General features: G+C 36.6%; 1 protein-coding gene across 1 annotated transcript in view; it reads right to left on the minus strand.

The window, feature by feature from the left end:
* The window catches only part of SPATS2 (spermatogenesis associated serine rich 2), a 67,193-nt gene that overhangs the window by 25,407 nt on the left and 28,071 nt on the right, over positions 1-13,715 (minus strand). Inside the window, exons 2-6 of the mRNA XM_025477524.3 lie at positions 12,422-12,501; positions 7,935-8,043; positions 6,802-6,851; positions 4,290-4,551; positions 2,055-2,234 (exon numbers count right to left, since the gene is read on the minus strand). Of these exons, the coding sequence (XP_025333309.1) occupies positions 2,055-2,234; positions 4,290-4,551; positions 6,802-6,851; positions 7,935-8,043; positions 12,422-12,501 (681 nt within the window). The remainder of the gene's footprint in view (positions 1-2,054; positions 2,235-4,289; positions 4,552-6,801; positions 6,852-7,934; positions 8,044-12,421; positions 12,502-13,715) is intronic.

The following is a 13,715-nucleotide window of genomic DNA, read 5'->3' on the forward strand; positions in this document are numbered from 1 at the left end:
GTGAAGAGAAAAATCAACTAACAGAAGCAGATTCAGAAATATCACAGATGTTCCAGGGCCACCAGGAGGCTGGTGCCACAGGAGGGAACTCAGGCAGCTTCCCACCCCTCGTAGGTGCCCCTGTGGGCTGCCGTGCTGCCCACCTCCCAGCGTGTGTGCTGCCAGCTGATTCTGTTCTCCACGATTCAGCGCCCCACCCTTGGTGTACTTTAAAAGGAGTTTTGTGTGATTCTCCCAACCCCTTCATTTGCGTTAAATTGTGTAATACTGATTTAAGGAAATAAACCTTTGGAATTGAAAAAAAAAAAAAAAAGAAATATCACAGATGTAAAATCAAGTAAACAAGGACATCAAAACAGCTAATATAATCAGATACTGTATGTTCAGGAAGGCAGAGGAAGGCATAAACATGTTAAGGAGAGACATGGATGATACTTTAAAAAACCCCCAACTGAACCTCTAGAGATGAAAAAAGACAGTGTCTGAGATGAAAAATACACTGGATGGGACAAACAGCAGATTAGAAACTGTTTAAAAAAAAAAAAAAAGAGTAATGAATTTGAAGATGGCAACTTCAGAAACTGTACAAAATGAAATAAAACACAGTGAGCAAAAAGGCTAAAAAAATAAGTATTTGAATAGGTACTAAAGTTTCAAAACTCTCTAAATGACAGGATTTAGTAGAATATAATTCACCATGCAGACATTACAAAATTCTCTGTAGTACAGTGTGAAGCATTATATGTGAATAAGCCAATTTTGTAGATAAAGATGAAATATACTTAACCTACCCAACATATTCTAACCAGTTTCCAAGAGTTCTACTGACCTTTCTATATTCACCAATGTCAAAGTTACATATACAAACTGAGAGGTGGAATCATGGATCTAAGAAGTTTATAATGTGCCAAGATACACTTTTTCAACTTTTAAAAAAAATTCCTTCTCATTTTGATTTCTTTCCAAATCTACTTAAAAGCTTTCAAGTCTCATCCTTTTATTTTTGTTTGACTATTTTTGATGTGCTTTTCTACACCAAGCTGAGGGTTATGTTAGATTTAAAAGGAAAGCTTCACTAATTAAACTTAGCTTGTGTGGAATAAATAATTCAATAAAGAGCTACAGGTTACGAGTATCTTTTACATTTCTATGTTTCATTTGTTTAGTGGAGTGGACCACCATGCTTAGATGTATGACACTCAGAGAGGCTAGTATCTTTAACTGTTTCATTGTTAACTGATTATTTAAATGATTATTATAGTTAAAAAAAAAAAAAAGCAAAGAGCTACCACCAATCAATGCTGAGCACTTAAGAGGAAATGATCTTGTTTGAAGCTAGAGTCCGACCGATATTAGTGAGAGCATGAAATTATGACGAAAAATGAAAATATTTCTTTAAAATGTCATGTCAGAGATAGCAGTGGTTTTTCCTGGTAAGTCAACCAGGAGATAAAAATGAAGGAAACGGTACAAAAATGTTGCAATAAAGCAAATAAAAGAAACAAGTTAATGTTAACAGAAGAGTTATCTGGGGGAGCATCTGGGTGGCTTAGCAGTCTGCCTTTGGTTCAGGTCGTGATCTGCCTGTTTCTCCTGCCTAACAGGCGTCTGTACACTTTGAATTTTTCCATAAACTGGTCCTTGGATCATTAAATCTTTAGAATTGTTAGGAACCAAGGTCCTCCTTTCAATTTTTCCCTAATTCCAACTACCTTTCAAGTTTGCTCAAATTTGTGGGTGGCTTCATCCCCTCCACTACTCGACATTTAGTCCCTATGTTAGCTTGACATCACAGAAGTCCTGAAATCAACATCAGTCCAATAAATTACAAACTAGTCATGAAAAAAAAATACTATCAAACTCCAACTGTGCACATGGGAGTCAGAGAGGGGTAGTTACTGCGTTAAAAAAAAACAAAAAGAAAAAAAAAACACAGAAAAAGTATTACCTGCTACTATCTTGAGACCTTATCTGTGGGAACAAGGAGATAATTTGCCCTCACTAGTCAAAAACAGATTTTTTTTCTTCCTCTCAAAGGCAGCCTTCTGATTTACCTAGCTTTTTGTTGGTGGATGAGAGTGGAACATCTTCCATCCCCAGATTGGAAAACTGCAGTGCTGTGGTAGGCCTTGAAAGAGATTTGGCAGCATTCCTATTTTGCTGAGAATTCTGAGTAGACTGCATAGTCAAAGACTTGGGCTCAAAATCAGAGATGCCATTCTCCAGCGTGGATCCTGTCAAAGAAAGAGTCCAGAATTTTAAGAGTAAAATTTAGGAGTAGATCAATCAAGCAGTCTTAAGTATAAACAAATAAGAAAGGAAAAGTGTTTCAGGCAAAACTATGCCTCTTAAAGGTTGTGAAAAAAACAACTGACAAAATAGAACAAAGAACAGAATCAGCTGGATGAGGCTATGAGTAGTGTCTGGCTTAGCCCTAAACTGTATTCTGGATGAAGATGACAAGTCTATGGTAACTGCTAGATAAGTTAGTTTCTTCCCTGTATCTTGGTAGCTCTGGGCACAAAGAAGTGAAGAGAGTCAACAGCACTATTTCTGATAGCTTCTGTAAGTTATGTTGAGGAAAAAAGAGTTTTACACTGTTCCAGGGAATGAAGAATTTTTAAAGCTTTAGGAAAAGGGCAAAGAGTTAGGAAATAAGAGGAGAGCTCGCTCAGAAAAAAATGGAAGCCATGGACTGTCTTCGGTTTGTCTGAGGTCAGTATAGGTGCTATATTTTTCTCTTTTTGTGTAAGCAAACTAATCAATTAAAGAACTTCTAAGAAATACAGAATAATTCTTAAATTCTCATTACACTGATAAGGCTAGCAGCAACAGAGCAAGGGGAAATGGACTAACAAACAAGTAATTAAAACACCAACCTTAAAAAGAGATATTTCCAGAGTGCCTGAACGGCACAGTCAGTTTAGTGTCTGACTCTTGGTTTCGGCTCAGGTCATGATCTCAGGGTTTTGAGATCAAGCCCGATGTTGAGCCCTGTGTTGGGTTCCACACACAGCATGAAGTCTGTTTAGGTTTCTCTTTGGCTATCTTTGTGCCCCTCCTGTACATGAGCACCCCACCAAATAAATCAATCTTTAAAAAAAGTAGAAGAGCTATTCCCAATATTCATCAAAATGGTGGGCAAATAATGTGCCCACCACATTATGATATGTGAATTTACAACTAACACTAAGCTTAAATCTTTATTAGAAAACAAATGTGGGCCTATAAAAAACCAACAGTCTACTTCTGAAAGCCATGGAATTACAGTTATTACTATATACTCCTCATTGTGTTTCTTGGAATAATATCACTGACATCAACTCATCATCGTCATTTTCCTTAGTAAGTAAGCAATTAAAAAAAAAATCTTAAGGTTGGGACATCTGGGTGGCTCAGCAGTTAAGCATCTGCCTTCGGCTCAGGACATGACCCTGGAGTCCCGGTATCAAGCCCCGCATCAGGCTCCCTGCATGGAGCCTGCTTTTCCCTCTGTGTGTCTCTCATAAATAAATAAATAAAATCTTTTTAAAAAAAATCTTGGGCAGCCCCGGTGGCTCAGCGCTTTAGCGCTCCCTCCAGGGTGTGATCCTGGAGACCCAGGATTGAGTCCCACGTTGGGCTCCCTACATGGAGCCTGCTTCTCCCTCTCCCTCTCCCTCTCATGAATAAATAAATTTTTTAAAAAATCTTAAAAAAAAATCTTAAGGTCATCTTCTGTAATCTCTAACTACTAAAGGATTATTAAGTTAGATTTCCACAAGACTTACTTAAACTAAAATTAAAATACGAGACAATAAAGTAAAAATTGTTATTTTTCTTGGCCTTTGATAATTACAGTTGACCTAATGTGGGAGTTGGGGCACTGATACCCTTGCAGTTGAAAATCTATATGTAACTTTGACTCCCCCAAAACAATATCCTACTGTTGATCAGAAGCCTTACCAATAACATATAAAGTTGATAAACACATATTTATACTTTATATTATATTCTATATTCTTACAATAAAGTCAGCCAGAGAAATATTAAGAAAGTCATTAGGAACAGAAAAACATATTTATATTACTGTATTGTATTTTTTAAAAAAATCCACATGTAAGTAGACTTACACAGTCCAAACCATGTTGTTCAAGAATCAACTATACAAAATGTGACTCTTTCACATAAAAAGCAACAAAAACTAAAAAGTAAAAGACTAAAACTAAATGTAATTTATTGATTGCTTTCTCAACTAGGAAGCCCTAGTTGAGTATTTTTCAACAGAATGCAACTTTTAATAAACTCACCTGTTCTATCCAGCATATCTGGTGTGGCAGACTCAGGATCTTCCAATTCTCTGGCATCTATTGAAAGTATCTCCATACCCTCACTGAGAGAGTCCACAGACTCAGTATCATTGATGGCACCGTTGACATGGTAACCATTAATACCACCTTTCTCTGAAGAAGGTGCAGACTGTTCGTCTTGAATGGAAACCGATTTACTGGAATCTGGGATACTGTTACTTGGTTCTGCTGCAGGCTTTGGTTTGCTTTTCTTCTTTTTGTTCTAATGATTATTAAAGATTTGAAAAAGAGAAAAGAAAAAGAAGACCTCCCCCCCCCCCACACAACCCACAGAGGTAACACTAGCCATCTAAAGATAATCAGTGTTATCCATTTCTCATATGCTCTTCTGGATATTGAAGACATTTTTATATATGTTGAGCTACTGACTGAAGTAACTATGTAAAATGCTTTGGATGAACTCAAACACATAAATATAAAAATTTACACGTGGTAAAACCCACCATAAGCAAAATCAAAACATAAATTTTAAAATGTGAAAAAATATATCCAACTTATACACAAAAAACTAAATTTATACAGAGTTCTAACAAAAACCAAGAGCTAAAAATGGTATAGGATGTAAACATATCCTATGACGTGCAACCTCAGTCTAATAAGAGACATAAATTAAAAATGCACTGCAGAGGATTCTGGGAAGATGACAGAGAAGGAAGCACCAGTCATCTGTCTTTCTAGACAGATATTACATTGGCAGAATCTGTCTGATTTAACTATTTTGGAACTCTGGAGTCTGTTGAAGGCTTGCAATTTGATGGTGAAAACCTGGATAGTAAACTATGGTTAATTTCAGTCAGCATCAGCTCCTGGTATAGAAGCAGTTACCCTAGGATACGGGCAGCTGTGCACCTGTTCTTGGGGGAAGCTTGCACAAATTATGGGAGTCTGGGTAGACAAAAAGAACCCTCTTCTCCAAATACTAGGGATCTGTGCTCTGATCACTGACTGCTGCTTTTGACCACAGAAGTGCAGAGGAAGAGGTAGGCATCCATTGTTGTACCTCCTCCCATGGTTGTACCTCTTTCCATTGTTGCAAGTCCCACCCCTCTTTGGCTGAGTGACTTTCAGGGGAATAGAAAGAGCAGTGCCCCAGAAAACTAACAATAACCAAAAATAAGCAAACGCTGAGGAAGAGGGGGAATCTAATTTCCAAAGTTAACACATTGTTAGATTCAAATGTCTGATTTTTTTTTTTTCTTTTAAAGATTTATTTGACAGAGAGAGACAGCACAGGCAGGGGTAGCAGCAGACAGATGGAGAGGGAGAAGCAGACTCCCCATTGAGCAGAGAGCCTGATGAGAGGCCAAACCCCAGGACCCTGGGATCATGACCTGAGCTGAAGGCAGACACTGAACCAAATGAGCCACCCAGATGCCCCTTAAATATCCAGTTTTCAACTCAAAATCACAAGGCATAAAAATCACACAAAAAACAAGTTTAAAGAAAAAAAAATCAACAGAAACAGCCGCTGAAAAAGATTTGTTGGCAAATACATTAAAGACTAAAACAACTGTCTTACTGTTATCTATAGAAAACAAACTGATGGTTACCAGAGGGGAGGTGGGTTGGGGGGATGGGTGAAATAGGTGATGGCAATCAAGGAATACACTTGTAATGAGCATTGGGTGATGTATGGAAGTGTACTGTACCCCTGAAACTAATATTACACTGAATTTTAACTAACTGGAATTTAAATAAAAACTTAAAAGAAAGTAAAATAACTGTCTTAAAGATGCTCAAAAAAATAAATGAGGGCAGCTCGGGTGGCTCAGCGGTTTAACGCCACTGCCTTCAGCCCAGGACCTGATCCTGGAGACCCCGGATCGAGTCCCACGTCGGGCTCCCTGCATGGAGCCTGCTTCTCCCTCTGCTGCCTTTGTCTCTGCCTCTCTCTCTCTCTCTGTGTCTCTCATGAATAAATAAAATCTTAAAAAAAAAAGAAGAAGAAGATGTGGAGAAAATCAAGAAAACAAAGTATGAGCAAAATGGAAACACCAATAAAGAGACAGGAAATCCAAAAGAAGTTAATAAAGAAATGCTGGAGCTGAAAAGTACAATAACTGAAATTTTTAAATTCATAAAGGGATTCCAAGGAAGATTTCAGCAGATAAGAGAAAAAATAATAAGTAAACTTGAAGACTGGAGAATGGAAATTGCTGAGTCTGAGGAACAGAAAGAAAACATTGAGGAAAAGCAAAGAGAAGGTGACTGGGTGGCTCAGTCGGTAGAGCATGCAACTCTCAACCTCAAGGTCATGAATTCAAGCCTTAAATCACATGCAAGGCACTGTGGTACTCTATATACACAGCTGTGTTTCAATGTCACAGAAGACTTTTTAACCAGATGAAAGTGAAGTGGTATAGGTAAATCTTTTCAAATATTTTTGCAGGGCCTAAATTTCTTAAATAATACACATATCAATATCATACTTTTAAATTTAATTCATTTTTACCTTTTTCTTGCCTGTTACTGTCCATTCTTTGAGTACTTCACTGGCACTCCCTGTAAAATAAACCAATTACAGATTTTCTCTCCTACCATATACGTGGTCAACAAGGATTTAGTGTCCTTGCAGTTTGTCATTGTTGGACAATTTCCATAGTTCCTCATAGGAAAAGTTAAGGTTCAAGCTTCTGAGCTAATGTAGTAAGACAATCACATTATGTTTACCTTTTGGAATACCTGTCCATTTAGATCCCTCTTCCTTAGTAAGTTCTTCTGAGAGCAATGTAAGCCTGATCATTTTGAAGATTCTTTTTATTTATATAGTTTAGACCAAATACAAAGATAACTGGTTTCAGCCCAAATATGCCATCGCCTCTCATCTAGAAGATCACATATCACCTTGGCTATATTGTTTCAGAGACAGCTATACACTACCCTTGGCTCAAATACTAACATTATAAAGAAAATAGATGATGATAAAAACCTTACAGTATTTGGGTCTGTTTATAATACACTGACAAATGCAGAAGAATAGAAACAGAAGACCTAGTCTGACGTTGCTGTTCAACAAAGCAATAGCTTCAGGCAAAGTTTTTCTCAAACAAGTTATGTGGAAAGAAGTTTATAAAACAATTCTCAACTCTATACTGAAAGCTTGACTAAACACATCATTCTTCTGTGTTAGGTAAGGAAACTCACACCCATACATTTGAGTCACTTGCAGGAACCAAACTAAATGGTACAGGGGCCTGGGAGAGAATGCCGAATCCCTGATTTTGTTATCTATTGCTGGGCCACTGGATCACTGCTTTGTCACTAAGAGTTTCTTAAATTCTTATTCAACCCAATTCCAATCAACTCCCTTCTACCACTAGCCACACAATTTGTTCTTAAAACCAATAGATAGCATTTTGAATAAAATGATGAGTTTTCTCAGTTTGTGTCTTATTCTAAGATATCATACAGCTTATGAATGAATTACTTGTAGGGTTGAAAGAGGTTATCTTTAAAGAAAAACGCCATGTTATCACCGGGTCTGCTATATCATCTATAAAACACTGAATTGCTGAATGAATGTTATAGAAGTCTGAAGCAACTTCTATTTGAACAAACTTATTAAAAAAAACAAACTAGGATTACCTTCCATGAATGCTTGTACTGTTTTGTCCACACAATTATCAAAGTGCTGCAAAACCAGGATGATTTCATTATTGCTCTTATTGGGAACTATTGCACGTACTGCATTTATCTGGAAAAGATGACAGTCATTGAATTATAGCATCAGTTCATCAGTTGGCAACTGATGCCTATTACGGAGAGTAACGGAAAAAATGATATGTATCACTCTTTAATGTCAGGGAGAGTACATACAATTACCTCACTGGGAATGATTAATAGACAAGTGATAACAGTACATTAAAAATTAATTTCAAAATTTAGAAAAGTAGAACATTTCTAGAAATAGAAGGTCTGTGCTAGATGTTATTCCAAGAAAATGTGGTTTAATTAGGTATCGGTATTCATTTAATATCAATATTTCCTCATCTTAGCCTACTATGGAGAAAGGTAGAAAGTTTAATGAACCACCAACAGTAACAACTTACATTTTTCAGTATTTTTCAAGACATTTTTACTTAAAATTTTTTTACTTCATAACATTTAATTGTATAACACTATAAAGATAATTTATTATAAACTGTTTCAGGCACACAAAACATGATGAACACTCACTATATGATAGTCAGTTTAACACAACAGATGGCAATGAAGTCCCCTTGAAGTCCTCATGAATCCCCCATCTCCTTCCTCTTCAGAGATTTCTGCCTTGAATTTGGTATTATCCTGATACATGTTTTTGCACTTTATTTTTTTTATTTTTTATTTTTTTAAATTTTTATTTATTTATGATAGTCACAGAGAGAGAGAGAGAGAGGCAGAGACATAGGCAGAGGGAGAAGCAGGCTCCATGCACCGGGAGCCCGACGTGGGATTCAATCCCGGGTCTCCAGGATCGCGCCCTGGACCAAAGGCAGGCGCCAAACCGCTGCGCCACCCAGGGATCCCTTTTTGCATTTTTATGATATATGTATATATCCATTGGTAATATAACTATTGTCTTGCCTTACATAAATATCATATCATACATATCTATATTCAATTTGCTTTTTTCACATAACATCATTTTTTTAGATTTTTTTTGTGTGTTGATAAATGCATATCTTATTTATTTTAACTGCTACACAGCATTTCCATTGTATGAATATAGCCAATTTATTCATTCTCCTGTCGATGGCCACTTATATTGTTTCCAATGTTTGGCTATTATGAAAAATGCTGGAATGAACATTTCTATGCTTATTTGCTGCTGAATTTTCAGTGCCTAAAATAATGTTCACCACACTATAAGCAATTAAAAAAGAAAATAAAAATCACATCTTCATTGAACAGTGAGAGAATGTCTCTATTGTGTATAGCGACTAGAATTCGCAAATATTAGGGCATTTATAAATGCATTATATAACATCAAACTGCTCTTTATAATAGATATGCCAAGGGCAGCCCCGGTGGCGCAGCGGTTTAGTGCTGCCTGCAGCCCAGGGTGTGATCCTGGAGACCCGGGATTGAGTCCCACGTCAGGCTCCCTGCATGGTGCCTGCTTCTCCCTCTGCCTGTGTCTCTGCCTCTCTCTCTCTAGCTGTGTCTCTATGAATAAATAAATAAAATCTTTAAAAAAATATATAATAGATATGCCAAGGAGCGCCTGGAGGACTCTTGATTTCAGATGGGGTCATGGTCTCAGGACATGGGATCTAGCCCCCCCAGCAGGCTCCATGCCTAGCAGGGAGTCTGCTGGAGGTTCTCTCTCTTCCTCTCCCTATGCCCTTCCCTCTGCTCATGCATGCTCTCTCCCTCTAAAATAAAATTTAAAAATCTTTTTTAAAAAAAATATACCAATTTTGCCGGATTTATTCCTAAGGCTTTTTTTTTTAAGCATACAATGTTAATTTTAATTTTAGGTGTATAATATAGCGACTCAAGAACTCTACACATTTTTTAGTGCTCATCAAGATAGGTGTACTTTTTTTTTTCTTAAAGATTTTTATTTATTTATTCATGAGAGACACAAAGAAAAGGCAGAGACATAGGCAAAGGGATGCAGGCTTCCCATAGGGAGCCTGATGAGAGACTCAGTCTAAAAGATCTGGGATCACAGCTTGAGCCAAAGGAAGATGCTCAATGCTCAACCACTGAGCAACCCAGGCATCCGTAGATAGGTATACTCTTTTAATTTTTTTAAAGATTTTATTTATTCATGATAGGCAGAGAGAGAGAGAGAGAGAGAGAGAGAGAGAGAGAGAGGCAGAGACACAGGCAGAGGGAGAAGCAGGCTCCATGCAGGGAGCCTGACATGGGACTCGATCCCGGAACTCCAGGATCATGATCTGGACCAAAGGCAGGCGCCAAACCGCTGAGCCACCCAGGGATCCCCTAGGTATACTCTTAATAGCTTTTAACTATTTAACCCATTCTCCTCTCACCCACATCCGTTCTGGGAGATTTGAGAATAATTGCATATTTTATTTTCACTTTTGTATATCAATTTAATATCCAGCAACCTTGATGAATTCTTACAATTTCTTGCTTTCCCAGTTTTTCTATGTAGATAGAAAATAATTGAAAAAAAAAAGAAAATAATTGTAATGTCTATAAATAAGTTTTTTTCTTCCTTTCTAATCCTTACAATTTTTTAAAAAAGATTTATTAATTTGAGAGAGAAAGAGAACACACAGAGGGAAAAGGAGAAGGAGACTGCCCGCTGAGCAGGGCACCCAATGTTGAGCTTAATCCCAGGACCATGACCTGAGCCGAAGGCAGACACATAACTGATTGAGATGCCTCAATCTTTACAATTTTCATTTCTTGTCTTACTGCACAATGTGAAGAAGACCTGGCTTTTTTTTTTTTTGGTAGGGAGTAATAGTTAGAAACCAAGGTCTAAAAGCTGTGTGTGTTTGTTTCTGGGCAGTCATTATTTTTAGGGTTTTTTTTTCCAGTGGATAGGGCTAGGAGATTTTGTTTTTTACAACATGAGTTCATAATAACATCTCTAATTCAAATTTAATATTAAAATACTTTTTAAGATTTTATTTATTTATTCATGAGAGAGACAGAGAGAGGCAGAGAGAGGCAGAGACACAGGCAGAGGGAAAAGCAGGCTACCTGCAAGGAGCCCGATGTGGGACTTGATCCTGGATCCCAGGATCACGCCTTAAGCCGAAGGTAGATGCTCAACTGCTGAGCCACCCAGGCGTCCCAAGACTTTTTCTTATATAATTTTAAACACGTATCTCTTTTCTGTACACTGAAAGTTTGTACTAATTTGCTTTATTCTGTAATATTAAAAATATTAATGTACTACAATATTACCAATGATAAAACATTTAATACAATTAAAGATTTATTTGCAATTCTTTTTGTCTTTTGATGTACAGAGTAATACCATGTAATACCAGTAAGCCAGTGGGAAGATTTGTTCTAGTTCACTCTCTCCCTGAAGGTGAAATACTTTTAGCCCTAACTCAGGACAAGCCTTGGGCTTCAACAGCCCTGTGTGGTAAAACTCATTTTTATTAAGACTGGCAAAACACATCAGAGTTACCTAGCTCAGGTGTATCCACTCTGGTTTTTAGTGCCCTCTAATACTTTTGGTCCCTAGGGATATCCTTTACTTTTTTGTTATGATATGCATTTTAAATGACATATATTATTTTTCATTCTATATATTTTAGATATTTTATACCAGGAATGTTTTCAGGTTCTTTAGTCAGCCAAACTGCTTGAAAAGGAAGTACTTTTATATATGAAGAGAAGTATCTTGTCAAAATAATATGCCCAGTCTGTATTAGAACCTAAGTTTTCTTTAGTACACTTGCTTTTATATCATTCTACCCTTTTTTTCGTCTCAGGCTTACCTGAACAATGTCAAGGTTTAAAACCATACAAAGTGGGAAAATATATAATGTATAATCCAAAGAGGGCTATTTTATAATATACATTTTTGAGATGAGCCTAAAACTTAGTACCGATCACTATAAAATGGACTTTAGACAAAACTTACAGATTCAGGGATAAAAGTAAGATTCTGGTAACTTAAAATGTGAAAGTGCTTACATTATTCAACCTATATAGTATATCTGTGACTCCATAATCAACAATATACTTTTCTTAATAAGAGAAAGCACATAAAGCTTTTACATTTTTCTCAATAAAACTCATTAAGGGTTATATAACTAAAAACACCTGGTTTTCTTCCACAGAAATGTTACTTGGAAGATCTTTTCTTGTGTTGTCTGAACTCTCCAAATGAATAGAAAGATCCTACTCAGATTATTCCTTAAAGAATGTTGCCAAATGAGATACACACTAGCCATATATATATTGTTATAATATTAACTAATACTTATGATATTTGTTATGCAAACAAAATCATATTTCACTTTCTTAATGAGTCTGTGTAGCTGCTGATTGAATTAGCATCTAAATTTTACTGTGACTAAAATAAATAAATAAATAAATAAAATTTTACTGTGACATTCAAGCTTACTATCCACAGTAAGTAGTCATACCTTCTCTTTCATGTTCTCAAAAGCTCCTCCCTGGGCCAATACAGTATTGGACTGCAAGTCAAAAATGAATCCTGATGTATCTGCAAGAAGAAGGAAAAAAATATGTCCAACACAATCCAAAACTAACATGTGATCCATCTCCCAAATGGAAGGACCATACCAGCGGCTTTCCTCTCATAAACAGTTAACAACTTAGTTGCTATTTTGTAAATTCTACTCTACATATAACTGATAACTACATTTCAGTTAAAATGAAAAATTTGATTTTAACAGAAACCATCAAGAACTACAGAAAGAGGGATCCCTGGGTGGCGCAGCGGTTTGGCGCCTGCCTTTGGCCCAGGGCCGGATCCGGGAGACCCTGGATCGATTCCCACATCGGGCTCCCGGTGCATGGAGCCTGCTTCTCTCTGCCTGTGTCTCTGCCTCTCTTTCTCTCTCTGTGACTATCATAAATAAATAAAAATTAAAAAAAAAAAAAAAAAGAACTACAGAAAGACACTAATTACATCAACTATATTAGACTGTCCAGTAATCCTTGATATCTTTGTTAACTATCCTAATTTAAAAGGCTCTTTAAAAATGTTGCAAGGAAATAGCTCCCTAAGGTAAAATTTAACATTAATGAATCTGAAAACGTGAATATGAAAAGCTTCTGTACCATTAATAATAACACATAAAACTAATTTCCATTTTCTAGACTGTACCACATACATGTTCTTACGGCTATCAAAATCCCTGAATACATTCATGTTTGCATCCCCAACATAATGCTTGACAAAGCAATGTATCTGAGCTTACATTATCAGCACAATATGGGAAAACTCACTGCAAAGCGATTGATTATAGAAGAGTTTGTCTTTCTTATGCTTATAAAGAAAGGTTATCTGCAAATTTACCTGTGACTATGTAATCAATAAACTACTTCGGCTCTAACACTTGATAGCTTTGTTTTAATCTAATGAGATGTGATGGCAGGAAACAGAGTGCTTCTCAAATTCTGATGTGGATATTTATCATCTGGGGAATCTTAGGTTAAAATGCATGTCTGATTTAGTAATTTGGCTTATGGCCTGAGATTTGTATTCTCCAGTGGTATATCAACAATGCTGATCCATGCACCATACTTGAGAATATACCATACTTGGGGGTTAGAATTTCAACAAAGCAAGTAAAAGAACAAATTTTGAGAAAAGAGGTCGCTATGTTTAAATATTTGTTTTTTTTTTAAGATTTTATTTATTTATTCATAGAGACAGACAGAGAGAGAGAGAGGCAGAGACACAGGCAGAGG

Source organism: Canis lupus, chromosome 27 (genome assembly GCF_003254725.2).
Source record: "Canis lupus dingo isolate Sandy chromosome 27, ASM325472v2, whole genome shotgun sequence".
NCBI classification, from domain to species: domain Eukaryota; kingdom Metazoa; phylum Chordata; class Mammalia; order Carnivora; family Canidae; genus Canis; species Canis lupus.